Source organism: Camarhynchus parvulus, chromosome 6 (genome assembly GCF_901933205.1).
Source record: "Camarhynchus parvulus chromosome 6, STF_HiC, whole genome shotgun sequence".
Taxonomy (NCBI): domain Eukaryota; kingdom Metazoa; phylum Chordata; class Aves; order Passeriformes; family Thraupidae; genus Camarhynchus; species Camarhynchus parvulus.
In genome coordinates this window covers 11386408-11406927 of record NC_044576.1, presented here as the reverse complement: position 1 = coordinate 11406927, position 20520 = coordinate 11386408, and the positions used below count along the sequence as shown (strand labels likewise).

The 20520-nt window shown below is 43.1% G+C and overlaps 2 protein-coding genes across 2 annotated transcripts in view; one reads left to right on the top strand and one right to left on the bottom strand.

Annotated features, from left to right (window-relative positions):
• LOC115905311 (L-threonine dehydratase catabolic TdcB-like) overlaps positions 1-5554 on the top strand; it is a 29008-nt gene extending 23454 nt beyond the window's left edge. The window contains exon 12 of the mRNA XM_030951524.1: positions 5456-5554. Coding sequence (XP_030807384.1) covers positions 5456-5554 — 99 coding nt within the window. The remainder of the gene's footprint in view (positions 1-5455) is intronic.
• A 6987-nt stretch (positions 5555-12541) lies between these two features.
• Positions 12542-19185, bottom strand: TMEM254 (transmembrane protein 254). The gene is made up of 4 exons (XM_030951209.1): positions 19056-19185; positions 17417-17520; positions 16173-16232; positions 12542-14070 (listed from the first exon to the last, which is right to left on the bottom strand). Exons 1-4 carry the CDS (start codon positions 19158-19160, stop codon positions 13950-13952), a joined length of 390 nt encoding a protein of 129 aa, XP_030807069.1. The 5' UTR covers positions 19161-19185; the 3' UTR covers positions 12542-13949.
• Positions 19186-20520: the final 1335 nt, after the last annotated feature.

Genomic DNA, 20520 nt, shown 5'->3' with positions numbered 1-20520 from the left:
TAAAAAATAAGGAAGGGATATGTCTGTATTAGAGTAAAAAGTGCCTTGTGCAGAGGGATCAGCTGCTTGTGTTTCATGGAGTATTATGAGAGTTTGTTTAGGATTCTGCCTGTTCATACCTCCAGTTTAGATTCTCTTCCCTTGTGACTCATTCTGGATTTCTTTCTCACTGAGGACTACACCTTAATTCAGTCTTACCTGACTGGTTAGGAAACTACTTCCAAAGTCCCTACATTGAAATAGATAACTCTTAGAAAATCAGGCAAATAACCAGTCTGGTAGGCTTCACATTTTACACCTGTTGAAGGAGGTTAGATGACTGGGAATATCTGGACAGGAAAAAGATCTGAGCTAATGAAATAATCATCTGATATCACCAGCTAAGTGGATACAGATATCTGAAGGACTACCCAATTAATGGGAGGAAGCTACAACTTGCTTCTGTGAACTTTCTCTGTTCTCCATCAGTAATATTCCTCAGATTCAATTGGGACAATTTATCACTTAAATTGCTTCCATATGTAAACCTCTTTAAAACCATTTGAGTCCCTTTAATTTCATGATACTATTGGCTCAGAGAGAAGTCAATGGACAAAATCAATAAGCAACTTAATAAGGTAAGGACATTCTTTGCTATGAAGTAGTTCAGCAGCTTGCCTGCTTAATAAGTGTATAATTTTTGGACTGGGGCAACCTAGTTGAAAAAAAATATCTTTGAGCTCATCAATTTTCTAGAAAAGTCTTCTCATCACTGAAACTCCGGCATAATCAAACTGGCAGATCCAGGAGGGTTCTGTAAGGTTTTGAATTGCCCCAGCAGCTTTTCAGTGGGTGGCAGTGCTCCCTCTGAGCTCACTCCTGTCTGGCATTATGGGCTGTCTGGTCTGTTCACTTCAGACCTCTTGGGAGCTTCACTGTGCTGTGGTTTTGAAGAACTTGGAAGAGGCTGCCTGTAAAAAGAACATCCACCACACTACTTCTTCCTCTTGTCTGTGCATGAAAATGCTAAATCATAGATCAAATATTTCCTTTTCTTTTCAGTAACATTAAACATTCTCCCAGTGGTGCTGAAATTCCTGGCTTTGTGTGGCATAGTGCCTGTTTTTCTCATACAGTTCATTCACCTCAGGCCAGAACTCAATGAATTATTTTAGTCTGCTCTGGTCAATTTGAATAAATTCGTTTGGGCCGACTTGCATTCTGTAAAGGATGGAAGGGAATATTTTGGATTAGAGTTCCTAGCTGCCAACATATTGCCTGTTCTTGCCCTGTGCAGCAGATACACAGGAGCAGGCAGCTGTGCAGCTCAGATGTGCAGAAGGATGCTCTCATTCCCAAAGCATTTCCTGCATGACCCTGGCAAGGCTCTGTTTCCATGTTCCATTCCCCAACTGCAGAGTGGAGACACTGGGAGTGGGAAGCTCAACACTCCATTTCTTCTGAGGCTCTCCAGAAGAATTTGGTGATGTTCTTTAAGGCATTCCCCAGCAGACTGTGGCACAGGGCAGCCTGGCCCAGCTGGAGAAGGAGAGGCTGCCCTGGGAGGGTCTGAGTGTTCCTGTGGGTTATTACCTGCCTTACGTAACGCGGCTGCAGCTTGTTCCTGCTCGTGCTCACCCACCTGAGTGCCCCAAGTGCCAAAAGATAAGGGCTCAGCTTGCACAACCGGCTGACAGCTGCTGCACTCTTTCTCAAGCGTTCCATTGCTCTGACCACGGGGACAGTCTGGCAGCTGATCCCCAAACCATCAGCTGAGATGTTTTTACCAAATAATCTGTAATGTGAAGTAATCTACACTGAGTGTTTACCAAATAATTCAGAAAATTGCCCAGTTGTCGATTTTTTTAAAAGAAACCCCTTTTTCTAAATATAGAACAGAAAGCAGTGTATATAAATCAAGTTTTCATTCTTAACTCCAATGACTTTCCTGCAAACAAACCTATAATGTTGCTAAATGTGATGTATCAGGAATACTGAGTTATGCAAGAAGACTTAGATGCATGAATACTGAGACTTAGATCATGAATACTAAGTTATGCAAAAAGACAGTTTAAGATGACTAATATGATTTCTAGAATTAAAGAAGCAGAATACAGAGGTTCAATGGATGATTCACAGGCATAAAGAACTGCACTGGTTATTTAGGATTAGCTTTACATGGAGCCTGGAAAAGCACAAAAGACTGAAATGTACTGATTCAGCAGTACTACTCACATTTCCTCTGCTCTCTAACATTGGCTCAGCATGTCCACCCACTGTTTTTATTTGCACACACAGCCTACAGATAGTAGGCATCAGGGAGCTGATAGGCATGCCAATTTCATTTTTAAAATCTAGGAAAATATTATCTAAAAGGTGAAGTGCCTCCACTATGAGATCTTGCAGTTAAAAGGGAGTAGAGGTGCCCGCCCTATTCAGCACAGAACTTTGCAAATTTCTTCCTTTCGTGAAGTTATGAAATTTCCTCTCTTTGTAGTCAGTGTAATTCCAAAGAGTATTTGGATTTATGCATCTGGATTTTGGTGTTGCATGGCAATAACTTGTCATATTTTTTTCCTTTAATTTTTTTTAGCTTTTGTCCTGCTTCCTCAATAATTTCCAGTCTTTAAATAAACCCCACAAGCCATCAATATTCAGTGAAATCTCTTCTGTCTTTAATTTTAACTTGTAGGCCTGCTCTGAAAAAAACTTACAGACTGACTAAACCCTTTGGCTGAAATTTATCTTTAGATTACCTGTCACAGGGAATGGAACTTAAATGCAGTAAGAGGTCTATCTTTAGTAAGACCATTTTAATGGTCTTACTGGACCAGACAATTAATTAATTAATTAATCCAGCAAAGATATGATATGTAGGAGAGAAATTTGTAAAATGCACTCTGTTATTTGTGGTTTTGTGGGGTTTTTGATACACAGAAAAGCAAGGTGTGCTATGCACAGCTGGCCCTGCAGCCAAGAAGAGCTCTGCAGGTTCAAAAATCCCATGTGTAGTTCTGAGGGCTTATCAGTATGAAATAAGTTTAAGGTAAATTTTTCTCTAGTTGTCATAAATTACCTTGTCTGGTGTACAAGAAAGATCAGGCAATAGGATTTGTCATTTATTCTTAAAGACCATTTTGGGGCGCTTACTCTTAGGTCATTGATAGCTGTGCAACCTCCTATAGGTATTGGGGTGCTTCTGCATCTCACATAAAATATAACCTCATAAACTCCCTGTGAATGTGAGGGTTGCTCTGTTGGACACTCGTGTGTCCCAGGCAAAGCAAGCAAGAGAGAAAGTTTGTGAAAGTAAAACTGCAGTGTAAATTGGCTTAATCTAGGCAAGAAAGTAAATTCTTGCCTTTGCTGCTGAGATCTGGGGCTGCCCCGAGGTGTTGTGTGATTCTCTCTTCACTCCTGCTGAGACCAAATGTTCTCTATTCCTTTCTTTGACAACTGTGAAAAATCAGGTGAATTTCTGGGGTTGTTTTTTATCACTGCTGTTGCTGTTAGTACTTTTATGATACACTGCAGCACAGTATCTCCCTTATCAGCTGCTGCTTGTGGTGCATGCTTAGAACAAAATGACAGTGTTTATCCAACCTGCTCACAAGCTCTCTGGCTCCAGTCTACTGAGGTCTGCCTGCTTTCCATCATGAGCAGAAAGGAAAGGGCAGAGAGAGTAATTAGCCATAAACCAAAATGCCTCCCCATGCTTGCTCCCAGAGCAGAGCTACAGCTTGCTACCAGACATTCAAGGCTGAATCTCTCACATGCAGACCGGTTCCAGGAGCAGCAGTTGATTTGCTCAGGACAAAACAGGCATGATTACTCTGGAAGAGGAAAAATCTTGCTTTTTTAATTACAGACTCTATGTGAGATGTGTGTGTCTCCTTGAAGATATCATTGCAAAGCTTTAGGGATTTTACATGAGGCAGGGAATGGATAATGGGTGTTTGGTACATTGGCACTCTCAGATACTTTTCCAAATCATTGTGTTCTCTCCCCTTTCCTCATTATTTCTTGTCCTCTATGACTGTCTTTCTCTTGAGATTAAATCCCACTTTTTTCAAGAAGAAAAAATTAGGATCTAATTTGCATTCCAAAGAACCAAACAAATAGAACTATGTGCAGCACAAGGGGTGTGAAGAATTACAAGACCAGATCAGAATTGTGGCTTATTTCATGGTGGGTATTTGAGAAGCTGTAGCCAGTTTTCTAACTAAGTGAGCTATGGCTATTTAGATTAACGTGGAGTGTTAGTGTTTTATATTTTCATTCAGCAGTTTTGCTAAAGGTTTATTGTTTTTTTAAGACCATTCCAGAAAACATGAATTCTAAGTTCTTATTTAGAAATGTCCTTGTAAACAAATTAGAGTATTTTTTGTTTTCTAAAAGGGATGCAGCTCTGACAGGAGCATTTTGACAGGGCATGGCTGGAGCAGCCCACCACCAGGTTATCATGGCTCCTTGTTTCTCTGCTCTCTGTAGATTTGCTGCTACAATGAACTCTGTAGCTGCACTGTGACTCATCTTGGGTCCTTTCCTTGCTAGATTTCCACGTTTCTGTGGAGTCTTTTCCCCATGTGGCACTTTGAACACCAGTGATTATTCCAGCAGGACTATCAGTAATGGAAGTTAGGAGTCTCAAATTGTAAAGTATAATTTTCCTTCTGTGCCTTTACTTTGATGCCTCATCTTTGCTAGTGCCCAGGCTTTCAAGTGATGGGCCAGACATGTGAGTATGCAAAAAAGAGAGATTAAAAAATGCCATTGAAGTTATTATCTTTAGTGTCTACATGACAGGATTTCAATAGTACCTTTGGAGGCAAGTGAAGAATTTAAAAAAAAACTATCAAGATTGGTTTTGCCCAAGTTATTTAGCAGCAGAACAGCCATAAAAGAAAACCAGAAGTGATGCAATAAGCAAACAAAAAACAGAATGAAGGAAGAAGGTGTGTGAAAAGTGAAACCAGCCAAAATATTGCAGAGATGATAAAGAACTGGGGGATAACTCCATGACAGACAAGAGAAGGAGAATACAAAAAGCTTGAAGGATGGAAGGTACTGGAACAAACATTTGCCAGAAATAGAGAAATGTGATGAGGTAAGAGTCAGAGGTGGGTGAGGTGGCAGCAATGCCACGCACAGGGAAAGGAAAAGAGAAGCTGCTAACAGATGGCTTCAGGGAGGCAAAGAGCAGAGAGGTACTTTGCTCAAGAGCCAGCAGAGGGTCAGCCTGTCTTCTTAAAACTTTGAAGGCAATAAATTAGGGTTTTGGAAGGTTTTATGGTCATGCAGATGGGCTAGAAGAGCCCCAGATGTCTGCAATGTCAGTTCTCTTACCTGCATAGAGAGCACAGAATTTTTATTTTGAACTGATTGTTTTTATGAGTATATTTTAGGTTTAAGTTGGAAATGGCTTTGTCTGAGATTGCTGCCATGCCATCAGGAATGGTCCTAATTCTTCTTCCAGGTGATCTGCACTGTGGAGACCAGAGACAAGATCCACACAGCCCAGCTGAGGAATGCGGTCCTGGAACGCTACCCCACAGCTGCCTGGACTGAGCGGTGACGGGCGCAGCACGGGCTGGGGGCACGAGCCCCAGCCTTGAGGCTTTCACAACAAATACTATCTTTCAAGGCTGAACAGTTAGCAAATAGCATCAGGATATTTATTTCCTGCTCAAAATGTAGTAAATGTCTTTGGGAAAAAAAAAGTTCAACTCAAAATTTTAGTTTAGCTAAGGGAAGCTCTTAGTCTCTGCTGATGTTGGAATTCCTCAATTCATTATCAGCTGGCTGCCTGGATTTTAGCTAGTTTGTAGAACCCAATGATATTCCATAAACAGGGAGAAGGCATTTCTCTTTACATCTGGATTAGACCTCTCAAAGGTCTTCTGATTTTGATACCTGCTGTTGAAGTGATGCAGCTCCTTCTGCTGGACTTAGCCACATTACAAGTACAGAAATTTTCTGTTTCCAAGCCAGAAGCAGTTTGCTAATTCTGCTTCAGGAGGTGTATGGGATTGAACATGAATATGTTCTGATCTTTGCTACCATGTGAGGAAAAATTCTGCTAATAGAAGGTGATTTAAACACAGACAGGAAAACCCTTGGAAGATAAAAGCCAATATAATATTAATTTTTTTCTCAAGGGAAAATGATCCTATTTGCAGAATAAAATTCCAAAATATTTTGCAGAAATTTAAAAAAAGTATAGAGTATGATTAGAGCTCATAAACAGAACACAAATATATTTCTTCCCTCTGCTTTTGGAGACTCAGTATAAAAAGGGGTCTTGCTACCCATGTGAATTTTGTAAATAGCATTCCACTGATTATCTTAGTCTGTCTAAAACAGGCCCTATCCATCTCACCTGACAGATTGAGTACACTGTTAATAGTGACATATATTTAAAGACCACATGTTAATAGCCAAAGGCAGTGCTGGGAGAAGAGGAAGCCTAAGTCTTAGGCACATGGCTAATGCAATTAACAAAGAACACATTGACCTAAATACCATTTTTATCACTACAGGCAGAGACCAACTAATAGTATAACAGAGTATATATATAATATATAACAGAGTGGGATGGCAAGAAATGTAAGAAGAGTTCAGGCCCTCTTCTGAATGTGCACACAACACAGTTGTGCCTTTCATTTGGGCAGAATTTAACTTCAGCTCTGGAAGACCTTTCAGCTCCTTCCAGTATCTAAAGAGGGCCCACAGAAAAGCTGCATGGGACAAGGGGCAAAGGCTTTAAAGAGGGCAGATTTATATTAGGAATTAGGAAGAAATGCTTTACTGTGAGGGAGGTGAGGCTCTGGCACAGGTTGCCCGGAAGTTATGGATGCCCCATCCCTGGAATGATTCAAGACCATCTTAGTTGGGGCTTTGAGCAATCTGGTCTAGTGAACAGAACTCCATGACAGGGAGGTTGCAACTAAATGGTCTTTGAGGTCCCTTCCAACCGAAACCATTCTGTGGTTCCATGATCCATCTCTCCCTGTAGCTTATACAGGCAAGAAGGGATGAGAAAGGCAGCATTGTGGCTGTCTCTGCAGTAGAGATTTCTGAGAAATAATGTTTTCTCCTTCTTGTTGTAGTTCACAAAGGAGCAGGACTACAGACTCTGACAAATGGTGGGCAAAAAATAGAAGTTTACAGGTTTGGTCTGTTTTTGGAAGGACCATATTGGTGTGCACATGGAAATTTAAAATTACTGATGCCCCAGTGGTTAGTTTTGTTCCCTTCTTGCCATCCAGAATGATGGGTATAGGCCTTGGTCCTGTAAATCACAGCTGTGTCCTGTCAGACACAACTCCTTTCTCCACTGTCAGAAGAGTTTAAAAATCTGTATGGAAGTAGATGACAGAGTCCATGTTACATACTTGCTGCTTCCATTGGAATGAGAAATGAACCACATCATCAAAGAGCAGATTTGGGGATGAAAACCCACCATTGGTAAGGTAAAGTACCCTCTCATGTGTTTTGGCAAAAGTCTCAGGAAATTTTGAGGATGTCTCAGGGATGTCTCATGAGAAGAAAACGGAACTTTATAACCAAAGTTCTCAGTAGTGGCCAACAGGTTCTGCTGTCAGGGTATTTGGTTTAAAATTTTGTATTATGCTGGACTTTGTTGTTTTAGAAGCTCAGAGCATGAACCACTTCTTTGTGGGAAGTGGGAACTGCAGTTAGCACGTGTTCACAAACCTGGGGCAAGAAGATGTAGCAGATAGAGCAACCAAAAATCAATGCACTTGAAATCACTATATGATTTTGGAAATGTATGTGGGGTGGGGGGAAGGAAGGTGATGTCCAGAAGGTGCTTAAAATGTCGAACATTATATTTGCTGTTTGGTTTTATTTTTAAGTATAAACATAGTTTAAAGTGTAAATCACTCTTCAGTAATAAACACTTTATATGTGAATATAATAATACCAGAGGTGTTTTACATTCTATGTTGCCTTTATTGAAGTCTCATTGGCTTAAAAGACAAAATTAAGATCTTCCAAGGGGGAAACCTCAAAATGAGACATTTAAACGAATGTATGCTTGGAAAGAAGAATTAAATACCTGTGCTTCTAACCTTTTCCTTTTTGAATTATGAAATATAAGATCTATGGCATTTCAAAGATCAAATGTGGTTTCGAATGTTTTATTTAAAGAAGTATTTTTATATAGAGTGTTCTTATGTACCTTGAAAAATAACTTAAATGCTTATTTAAAATTTCACTAATGGTTAAATCAGCAAAATATAAATCTAAGCACTGTATTTATTTGAAAAATAATTAAAATTCTGCTATGCCACCTCAGCAATGAAAGATTTGTCATTTTCTTGTGTGATAGTGATAGCAGCCTCACTTTAAAAAATCAGAGTTAATATTTTTCTTTTATGTGTCATAGACATTGGCTCAAAATCCACATCATTCATGTGAGGGGGGTAGCTCTGAGCTGCCAGGGAGGAGAGAGCAGCTGGGCAGGATGGCTGCTCTGGCCCTGTGTGGTGGCAGGGGAGGCTCCTGGCTGCTCCCCAGCCTGGTGGGAGTCAGCATGGATTGTCCTCAGTCCAGCATGGACTGTCCTCAGTCCAGCACAGAGCCTGCTCAGTCCAGCTCAGTGGCACAGATGGAGGAGCTGTTCCTTGCCCTGGCTGTGCTCCTGGGCAGTGGGCAGGGTGTGGGTGCAGCGTGTCCTGGGCTCTGCTCAGGTGGGTCGCTGAAGTCCATGGGCCAGCTGAGTCAGCTCTCTGGGATTCTCACTGCAGTCATCACCAGCTTTGGGGAACCTGTCCTTCACTTCCAGGGTGCCACTGGCTAAAATGCACAGTCCTGTCTGCAGAGGCACAGGATGCCTTGACCCAGGTAGGTCACTGGAGCTGAGCCACTTTGGGAGCTGTCCTAGGCACACACTGCTTGTCAGGGGCACAGCACAACTACTTCCCAGGACTGTTGCAAACAAGGTGCATCTTAAATTGAAACAAAATATCTTCCCACACTAACTCCTTAATTCTTTCAACCAGGTCCTGTTAGCTGGGGATTAACATCTAAATCTCTGCCAGTACATGTTTTTGCATCAGGAGCAGTTTATCTTCCCATATAGGTGGCATGTCCTCACAGGCAGCACCTTGCCTTCTGGCCTGCAGCTTTTGGGATTGACACACTCCCCATCCTACAACACAGTAAGTGAATTCGACATGTTATTGTTTAACTTTTGCTAGACCCAAACATAGGCACGTGGTTTATTGAATAGAAAAGTAAACTGCAACACTCTGAGGTTGTGCTGTAATTCCTGCCAGTCATCTACTGGATGGCTTTGGTTCTCCTGTCACTTTCTCTGCAGTTTGTTTAACTGCAAGCATTCTGCCATGTATAGGGTGTTGAAGTTTTTAGAGTTTTTTCTGTTACAAATCTTTGCTTTCATGCGCTCCCAAGCCTTTGCTACATCTCAGAGGAGGAGGAATCCTTCTGTACGTTGTGCCCTCCTGAGCTGATGATTTTCCCGTTGTTCAAAACCACTGATTTTTTTTTTTAAAGCTGCAGCAAAAACTGGTGGCAGTATTTGGAAAATATTCTAATCAAATATGAATGTTGTGATGTCAATAATGATCAATATCCCATACAGCTAAGCCCATACAGCCTGTCAGACTAAAGAACCCAGGAGTCCTTGAAGACAGAGCCAGGTCAGTCACATCTGAGAGCACCCACACAAGGGATACAGGGAGCTGGTCCTGTGCTGCTGATGTCTGAAGGCTCCTCTAAATGCAGGCACTCAAGATTTACTTGTGGTTTACTTGCCTGGTTGGGGGGGTGCAGGGGCAGATTGCTACTGTGAAAATCCCTATCCTTCACACTTCTGAAATTTTGGCAAAGGATGTGGTTTTCATTTTAATAAGAGGCCTAGAGTGTCTTTAGAAGGACATTTTAAATTGTGTAATTGCTAAACTTAGTAGACTGGTCACCCTATGTAATCCCACAAGGGGCACCTAAGTGGTTTTCCTTTGTGAAAATGGTCTCAAAGAATGCTGATAAATGATGCAATAATGTTCCTTACACCTCTCTTTTCTCCTCTCCCCTCCTTCTTCCCCACATGCATGTGCTGCAGGTATGTTTGGAGTTGCAAGGGCTGTGTAAGGTCTAGCACAGTACATGGATTGGGCCATATTATTACTGCTCTTCTGAAAAGCAGGAGGAAAGGAAATACTGAGGCATTTTGTTTCTTTTGCTTTGAACAAGCTATGCTCATTTCTTGAAGTGTTCATGTAGCTCTGGCACAGAGACTGTACCAGAATGCCCACAAACATCAGACTGTGGGACTTGCCTGTAGGGGTCCAGTTCACTGCAGACTCCATGGCAGTGACCAAGGAGGCCATTCCCTCAGCTTCACCAGGCTACACTGCTCTGCAGGGCACCCAGCCCCAGAGCAAATTAAATGTGCCTAATTAACCAGCACTTGGGTATTTCCAAAGTCTGGCTCAGTTGACTCCTGTTGTGTTTACAAAAATCTAGGTCAGCATCAAATAGGCAAAGTAAGACAATATATTGAGATTCTGAGAAAAGTTTTTCATCACTCCCTCACAAAAATGAGCTACAGCCCTGAAAGCTTTAGAAGTAGTTTTTGAAAATGGATGGGAGACCTCTTACTGCTTCAGTCCAGGCTCTGCAGTGTTTCTGATGCTGCATGTCCTGTTCTACACAGCCAGCTCTCCTCAACAGAGCTTGATTTGAGCAGTGATTTGCCAAACATGCTGATCTGGATAACCTCACCTTAAGGAGTAAATTACACTCATTTCCATATATTATGATTTAAGGGTGAAAATGGATCTGGATGGTTTCTTTGTTTTCTTCTGCAACAAAGCTACCAAGCAATCACAGCATGAAAGTGCTGTTTTAAGTGAGGTGGTTCTGACTTGTATGAAATTATTCCTTTTGATCACCAATGCAGGCCAAATAAATAATGAATGGGGGTGTTTTTTAATATGTCTAGAAAAAACAGGCATGGTTGCTTTTTAAATTTTCTTGGCATCTACTTTACATTGTTAATATAGTGCATATCCAGTCTTGTACTTAGCTTTCATAGCAAGGGTTGGGTTTTTTTCTTCTTTCCAATTTGAAATGGATGTCTAATAAACAGCATTTATTTTTCAGCACTGTCACCAGCCAAATTGGCAGAAATGTCCATCCTGAAAGACCTTTATTAATGTCATCTTAGCTTTTCCGGTGATTGACCTTCTAATTTAGTGGTCTTTGCCAACAGTAAAAGCTCTTCTGTATGTTTCATTGGGGTTTCCTTTCAATGGGAAGCAATATTTTGAAATATTTTGTTACAGTGAATTAGTTAATTTGCAAGCAGGGTGGGTTGGGTGCTGATGGGGGTGGTTTGACACCCAGCCTAACCTTTGGGAACACAGGGTGCACTTGTGTTGCTCTGCCCTTCTGTTGTGGAAAGGATGTTTTGATTGCAGTGGAAAGAGTTGCTCTAACTGATGAAGAGTAATCCTTTATTACTAGGACTGGCCTGGAGAAATGCTTATGCCTCGTATAACCAGCAGCATTTCCAGAGAGCCTGATGAAGCCAGGAATGTGTCTTTGTGAGCTGAGGTGCCAACCTGTATTCACGCTCCTACTGGCTTTTAAAAATAATTTTGTCACATATTAAGGGTATGTTTATCTCACTGTGCTGTTAAGGGCACTATAAACACTTACTCAGAAATGATATCTCAATATTATTTTCAGTCTTGTCATGCTGTGGGTTTGTTCCTTTTCCTCACGGCCAGTCAGCATTACCTATCCCAGGTTCCTCAGGTTTGTAGTTGGGATTGCATTGTGAAGCCCCCAAAACTGCAGCAAACAGTGGTCTGTGCTGTTTACAGCTCTGGGACAGAGGCTGACAGCAAACACTGGTTGGTTTCTGTTTGGGTTTTTATTTTTGGGGGTATTCTGTTGTTTTTTTAACTAAATGTTAAAACTGAACTGCTCCGAAGCAAAGGTTGGGGAGAGAAAGTGTCCGAAGGTGGATGAATACCTCGGAGTTGCGTTTCCAGAATCCTTGATAAGCAATGCCCACCAACCTCCATGGAGAAAGCTGCTGAAAATTGTCATGCCAAACAAAAATCCCAGAGAGGCTTCAAAAAATGGGGCTGATGCCAGTGCCTGGCTAAAACTTGTTCTAACTTGCTAATTTTTTTTAACTAAGGCAGTAGATATTTTTTCTACCGTAGCTTCCTTGGGCTGCACTGAGGAAGCTTTGCCACTGCCCACCTAAAAGGAAGCCCGTCTAATTAGGGGGAGTCTGACAGGATGTGGTTAACTTCTCAGAGCTGTGATTTGCCTGTAGCCACTCCAGAGCCCAGTGGAAAGGGCTGGGACTGAGCAGTGCCTGGAGTGCAGCCTGGCCTGGGAGGGGAAGGCAGTGTAGTATCAGTGATGGGAATTACTCTGGAAAGCTGATCCTGCATGTTCTAAGTGTGAAACACTGATATTGGTGTCAAGAAGGTGTCTGTGTGTTTTGTAGGAGCATTTTATTTCTAGGCTGTATTAAAAACAACTTCTTCACTTTTTTAAAATCTTTATTCCAGGTTAACAGACTAAGACAAAAGGTTACACAGTAGAACGTAGCTCAGGCTCTTGACATTCCTGTTGGATTTCTAGTCACTAAATGAGTTTCTACTTCTCTATAAAATATTTAAGTTAAACAGTTTGCCATTAGACAACAACAACAACACCCAAATGACAAACAAACCACCACTTCAAACCCTTCAGTTCTCCATGCTTTTAGTACCCACTGAAAGCAAAAACTTTATGTATCTGTGCTTGAATAAGGCTTCCCACATCGAAGTGTTACAGCCTGTAGGTACTGCACAAAGTTACTTGTTACCACCTTGTGGAGCTCTTAGAGGTTAAAGAACAACCTTTTCTTACCCTTTCTTCCAGAACAGTATCATGGCAAGTGGCATGGTAAAACTTCTCCCCACATCAAGGTTAGTACTTTAAATAGTTATTCCTTTTAAAACTGCTAAAACTACACAGGCTAAATTCTTGTTCAAATATTCAAAAGTAAAAGACAATCTGATGGAAGACTCACTACACATACAGGAAATACTCTTGAGATGTGCTTATGATGGTCTCTCAACCTCAGGTTTTGAAGACTAGCATCTGGGAACCAGCGGTATATGTTTATTCACTGCATATAATTTCATTGCCAAATACCAACTTGTCAGCTAGATTTTTGATAGTTTTTTTCTTTTTTTGGGTAATAAATCACTTCTCAAAAAAGCTGCCCTCAAAGCTACTTTATACGATAATAACTCATAACTTAAAATCTTCGTTACAAAGATGAGGTCATGCTGCACGAATTTTAAGGCACTTGTATTAAAGCAAGTTAAGGTGCTTCATGTATCCAAGCTCATTGTCCTCAGCCTGAGCTGAGACTGGTCTTTTCAATGTGCCTGCAGCAGTACAGTGGTCTGTCCTCTGTGGAACAAAGTAAGCAGACAAAACAAAGTGCAAAGAGCAGGCTTTAACAACAATGTCAGTCCCATGGAGAAAATATAGGTAAATTTAAATCCTATTACAAAACAGGTGCAAGCTGCCTTGTGGCTGTCAATAACCCTCCCTGTTGTAAAAGAACAATGAAAAGGTGATTTATCAACCACTGCTACCAGCTGTCAGTGACAGAGTACACATGTCAAAATCTGCAGAGGAGCAACTTTTCGCTTCTTGCAAAACAAATAGGATTAAAATTTGGCAGTGCTAAGACTGAAGAGTTGATTTTCTACTGAACTGTCCACAGGGCCCTGTGAATTTTAATTTTGTTGCTTAGTAAGAGGAGAGCTGCTTGGGTAGAAAGGCACTGCATCGTGCAGCAGGAATGTAACTTAGCTAACTACAGCACCTAGACATGTATGTGGGGGTCTTTTCAGAAAAATGAGATTAGGTATGTGAGAGGTGACCTCTTGCATTGTCTTCTAGTACTGCTTCTTGTCTGCAGGCTTGTAAGACACCAGGAGACCGAAGGAAGCATATCCAAATAAAAGGGTCTGAACAAACCACTGAAACTGAACAGCTGGGTCAGTGATTCCTTTGGCTCTGTAACAAAAACACAAAATGTGTCAAAAAGCTTATGCTCCTGCAGGCTGTACTGGTACTTTTAAAGTAAGGTAAGCTATCTCTACCCATCCTGGATATTCAGACTGGATTAGAACATTTCAGTTCAGCACATTAGTTTCCATCTACTGAGACATTTTTTGTGCTAACTAAACATACCAGTTCTTGTGGTTTCAGGATTTTAAGCTATTTATTGAACAAAAGTTCTTTCAGACATTCTATACATGCAATTTCCTCAACGATATATAAATTGCAGTCTCCATCTGTCCTATTTGAAATTACTTATCCCAGAAGTTTGTGTACAAAGAAGCAAGAAACTGGAGTAGCTTAATACTGATCTTAATACACAAGTCTGAATATAATTTCTTGCTGACTGTGTTAGTCAAGGGAGACTATGCTGGCAGGGCAGAGACCTGACAATGACTGTGTGATGGGGGATGGAGAAACACTGGTACCTGAGTTTGTGGCTAGACAAACACAGGTAATAGGGCTGAAGGCACTTCACTTAATTTATGAAGAGACCTTCCTATGTTAGTTAATTTCAATATAACATACATGACCTTTTCTGTATGTTACAGAAAATGTCATTTTCTCCTCCATTGTTCTTGAGAAGTACTCCTACTGAAAGGAACAAGTATAAACACAACAGCAAACCCAAGGGGTTTCACATTTCCTGTAAACAATTCCATAGCTGTGGGTTTTTTGTTTATAATCCCAGCTGCAGTGTTTTCAAATTAGTGCAAAACCTGGAGAACAAGGGCTTAAGAAATTTACCTGTTGCTACAAGACAAGCTTACTGAATAGACCATGTGCAGCAATACAGGCCAAGAGCCAATGACAGTACTACTGCTGATTAACAAATTTGTATCTGAGTCCTCACAGTGTTCTTTGTGCCTCCGTTGTGACGTTGCCAAGTAAACATAACTTTTACATAAGTAAAAATAAATGGTATCTGGTGCTCACAGAAGTATAGCTGTTGGGTAACCTAAAGCAGCACTCCTGATGAGATGATGATGGGCAGCCCATCTTCGCCTTTTTTTTTTGTGGGTTTTAACACTACTCTGTAAAACGTCATTAGTAAAATTAATTACAATACACTCATTTGGTATGTTCACTGGTTGTCAAGTTTCCTCATACTTAAAAGAATTGCCTTAGGCCCAGATACCCATTTATTTGCACACTCAGTCTTAAAATGGGAGTCTAATAAACACTACATTTTTACTAACTCTCAATCTGAAGGCAGAAATTATTTGTCCATATGCTACTATTTAAAAAAAAAAGACCAAAACAACCCAAACAACTTATGCAGCGTTGCATGAAACAAAATCCTGTTGCTTCTGACAGCTGTCACCTGAGAAGCCTGGGACAGACAGCAGTGAATGACCCAAATAAAGTGGAAACCCATCATGGCAAACAGACTGGCCTGACTGTGCAGAGCATGAGAATTCAATGAGTATCTACATTCTTCTGAACTACTGCAATCACAAATGAACAGAAGGAGGATGTGTTTGGACAGTGCTCCTTTCCAGGTACGTGGTTATCCTAACCTTAGACTCAGATGGCCTTGCTTGTATGGTCTGACTAGTTCCAGTACTTTATCCCAGGGACCTGCAGATGCAAGTAGATCTGAAAGAGTCCCCAAATGAAAATGCCCAGCTGTGTTCCGACAATACAAGTGCGATTGTTTAAGTGTGTAATTAGCAGTATCGCAATCCCGATGGGGTAAGATCTGATAAAATTCTAACACCTGAAGTTATCAGACTATTTCGACACTATCTATTGTTCCCTTTGCCTCCTGTGCAGCAGTGCTACCCAGTGAACAGGGCTCTGGCAAACCTTGCTGCTGACGCTTCTGCAAGTTGCCAGCCCTTGGTTTTGCTGCCCTGCACAACAGCAACCACTGGGAGAAGTGGCAGCAACCAGCTGTGGAGGACAACAAACTATCACTGCAGCAAGAATTTTACCAGCATCCTCTGAACTGACTGCTGCTGAGAGCCACCACAATCAGTCTGTAGCTTATGTTACTTGATTCAGAATTCCCTTACAGAGAACCTGTGTTGGAGTGAGAGGAGGGAACAACTTACTGGCATAACTTAATACCGTAGAGGGCTTCCACTATGTGAATCAACCAGGATATCCAGAACCTGGTGGAAAGAAAACATGGTTTATGTTGCTGAAAATTAGGGAGAAGACTGTTGTATCCAAGATGCATTATGCAGAGAATATAAATCTGGAAGCACTGAAGAAACAACTTATTTTAACCTAGAAAAGAAGGGGTGTTTTTCATCTTGAAAAAACCCCACAAGTGTACACTTAAAAGGAACTGAAGCCCACTGAGAAAATCAGAGCAACTGCAACTTGTGCAATAAGCCTTGACCTGCCATTTCAAGCATTCACCAAAACTTTCAGCACTCAGATAAGGCCAAAAAGCCAAATGCTTAGTGAAAGCAGCACAAGTTAATCTTAGTTAAGCAAGCAAAATCTATCCTTTTACTTACATAAGTATTTTTAGTGGTCTTAAGGAGCTACTTAAGTTTTTATAGATTTAGTTCTATGAAAACAAGAGTGTGTATAGATTGAGAATATATAATGTGACTTATATAAGCCACACTTGGCCTACAAATTTTTTATATAGAAGCTTTTGTAGGAAAAAAAAAGAGATATTCAGTTAGGATCAATTAAATACCTTGCTAAAGCAAAATATGCTCTGAGAAAAGATGAAGGTTCTACATGATACATGGTAAAAGAAACAAGAAAGCCCTACTGATTTCTGTCTTTACAGGAAGCCAGTGAGCTCAAGGAAATATTTTCTGGCTCTTTTGTTAATTACAGTGGCAAAAACTAAGTTCTGTAACCCAGCAAAACAGCACTATGCAGTTTGTTCAGCAGGTTATTTCTCATGTAGATCAGGAGAAGTGAGGGCCAGGGTAGAAAATGTTCTTTAATTGAAGCTGGATAAAAAAAGATTCCTAAAGAAAGAATTGGACTGTTCGAGTAACAACTAGAGAAGAAAAAGACTTGCAGTAGATGGTACAAGTATAACTTTGTACTAATAACTGTCATCAAAAGTAGTATCTTAACATTTTTCCCTTTCTTGTTAAACCATCAGTGATGTCAAATTTGAAGCTGATTTTTTTAAACTATCAAACTGGTCTTAGCCTGTCTAGTCCTCTACATACTTATCACCCCACACCCTTAATTGTAATGAGCTTGAAAGGAGAGCTCTTTAAATCTAATTAACAACTGGGTTACAGGAAAGCTTGTTAATACAGACTAAGTACAAGAGTCAGAGAGAGGCAAAATAATTACACAGTCAAACATAACTTACCCGTAGCATACCCATTTGTGGTGGTGTTCCACTAAATAATTAAGGAAGGTACCAAAAAATCCCAAGTAACTATAAGGTATAGTTGAAGGCCAAAGTGTTACCCACTGCAAAAAAAAAATCGTTATCTTACTTCAGAGTAGAAGTACTATCAACTTAACCTTCCAAATAGCTTTATTTTTGAGCCCCATGAGTTCCGAGCTCATTTATTCATAGCACTTAAGTTCTTTCATTCCATTAACCTTGTCCAAGGACCATATTCTCCCAGGAGCCTTTGAAAGATTCCAACTAGGAAATTTCTATTCCCTGACATACCAGATGCCAAGGGGATAAGTTTAAGGTTGCTGTCTGGGGACCAAGAGTGCATCTGCACGTTAAGTGGTATTTAAGTTGTAAGCTCATTACCTATTAGACATGGAAGCTGCAAAACCTACATTGTCTTTGTCCTGAAGAAGTTAATCTGAGGCAAGTGACCTGAGGAGGCCAAACCATGAAAACACTGTTTAGGAGGAATAACTATCTAAAACTAGGGGATCTGTCTTTCTTCTTTCGTCCCATAAAAAAGAAAATGTCAGATTTTTGTTTATTTTTAACCGGGCACAGAAGAAAGCTGAGCATGAATCCCAAGAGCAGAGATGTAGAATTTCCTTCCCAGTTTCTCTCTCCTGTCACAGCGCTGTCCGCAGTGTTTAGCACTGTGCATGCCGATTTCCGCAAGCCGGGAGGAGAAGCAGGCAGTGAGGCCTGTGCATTTCAGAGGCCACTGGGGATCTAAGGTAAGCACCAGGCCAAAGTTCACACTGCCTTATCTTGCTTCTGGTGTATCAACACTGCAGTTTCTCACTATATGTAAATTTAGCTATGCCAAAGATGTGGTGAGGTGATGATTTTAAACAGAGAATCTGCTTAGAGCTCATTCTGTTTCTTCAAACAGCCCAAAAATTGTTTTGTGAGTGGCTTGATGTGCCTTGACTATCATTTTTACAGGTGGTTCCCAAGTTTAGAAAATCTGTGCAAACAGAAAGAAAATCGCAACATGTGAAAGTCAAGGACAACTTTCATAAACTTGACAGATACATCAAAAAGCCATTAATATCCCTGCTCCAGTAATCCAAACTAACTTAGCTGAAGTCTGTTTTTGGAAATTAACACAACGTGGTGACTGAACGCGTGTGTTTCCCAACACCACCAGTTCGTACAGCCTGTGCCCAAAGCCCTCACCTGTAAATGCACCTTAGGGACTGACATGCCCCCCAGCTGTCCGGAGCGGGCTGTGCTGATGCTCGGCGCCTCAGCTCCCAGTTCTGGGAATGCTGCAGCCCCTTTCCCGGGGCACCTGCCCCGCAAGCCCTCGCTGCTGCCGCGCCCGGGATGCTCTGACCGGGCCCGGGACGCGCCCCAGCGCCACGGCCTCGCTTCCCTGCGCAGACCAGCTGCTTTCTCCCTCCCTCCGGCCTTCCTGCATGGCTCTGTCCAGCCTCCTCCCTGCCTGGCCAAAGCAGCACCTCCAGTTTCCTTTTTCTCCCCGTTTATTTTAGGGAGCGGCGTTTCCGCGGACACGGGGATGGAGTAGGGCACCTGTTCCACGCACCCCGCGGTTTCTGACCGATCTCCCTCCCGCCCTCCCCGCGCCGCTCCTTACGCCGAGGAGGATCATGCCGAAGATGATGGCGACCATCCAGATGAGCCGGGAGCGCTGGAAGTGGCAGCTGCCATCGCGGCCGCGCTCCGCCGCCGCCGCCGCCATGCCGCCGGGCCGCGCTGTGAGCGGAGGCCGCGCCGCCGCCGCTAAGGCCGGGCTGGGGAGGCGGGGCCGGGGCGGGCCCGGCGGGCTGAGGCGGCGGCCTCGCCCAGCGCTGGGCGGGCACTGCCCGCGGGCCGGGCGGGGAGCGGCTCGGCACCGATGGGTGTGACCGAGTGTCGCCTCCTGCGCTTGGCCTCTGCAGGCGCAGGCTGCGGGCAGAGTGGCTGGGAAGTGTCGCGGCGGAGAAGGGGCGGGGGTGCTGCTCGGCACTGGCTGAACACGAGCCAGCAGGGTGCCCGCTGGGCCGGGAAGGCCAATGCCATCCTGGCCTGGATCAGCAGTAGTGTGGCCAGCAGGACCAGGCAAGGGATCATCCCCCTGTACTTGGCACTGGTGAGGCCCCACCTCGAGTGCTGTGTCCAGTTCGGGGTCCCTCAGTTAGGGAAGGATTTTGAGCTGCTGGAATGTGTCCAGAGAAGGGCAGCCAGGCTGCTGAGGTAGAGCACAAGCACTACGAGGAGCAGCTGAGGGAGCTGGGGTTGTTTAGCCTGGGGAAACCTTATCACGCTGTACAACTGCCCAAAAGGAGGGTGTGCCAGGTGGGAATTGGCCCCTTGTCCTAGGCCGTCAGCGGCAGGACAAGAGGACATAGTCCAGAACCACACTAGGGCAGTTTGGGGTGATTAGACACCGAAACGGGCTGCCCAGGGAGGTGGCGGAGGTGTTTAAGAAAAGACCGAACGTGGCACTCAGTGCCATGCTCTAGTTGACAAGGCGATGTTCAGTCACAGATTGCTTTTCCGACCTAATCGATTCTGCGATTCTGTACCGAACACAGGGTGGAACAGCACAGAAGTTGGAGTGAGCTTTTGAACTTGACTCGTTGCTACTTTCCTGCAGGGTTTGCTTTGGGGTGAGGAAATGCAGGAAGCGGGGCAATCGCAGCAGATGCGGCCCGCGATGCGCCCCCAGCTCCCGGGCAGGCCCGGCCCGGCCCGCGCCGCAGGGCCCGGAGCGCCCTCTCGTGGCGCCGAGCGGGGCCGCGGGCGGAGGCCGCTCCCGGCTGTCCCCGGTGCCCCGGAGCGCGCGGGCTGTCCGGGCGCACCGCGCTGTCCCTGCCGCAGCACAGCCCGGAGCGCAGGCTGCACTGGCGCTCGCTCCTGGGGGAAAATAAACAGTTACTGACCTTCCCACCACTGGGCAGTTCAGTCCTTACCTAGAGCAGTAGATGGTGCCTTCCCTTTTGAAAACTGGCGATTCAAAGCGTATTAAGTCCAGCATTTTCTATTCTGTACCCTTTTGGGAATGTGGTCTCGGTGATGAGTCACCAGGACCTTGGGAAAGGTGCTCACGGGTAGAAACA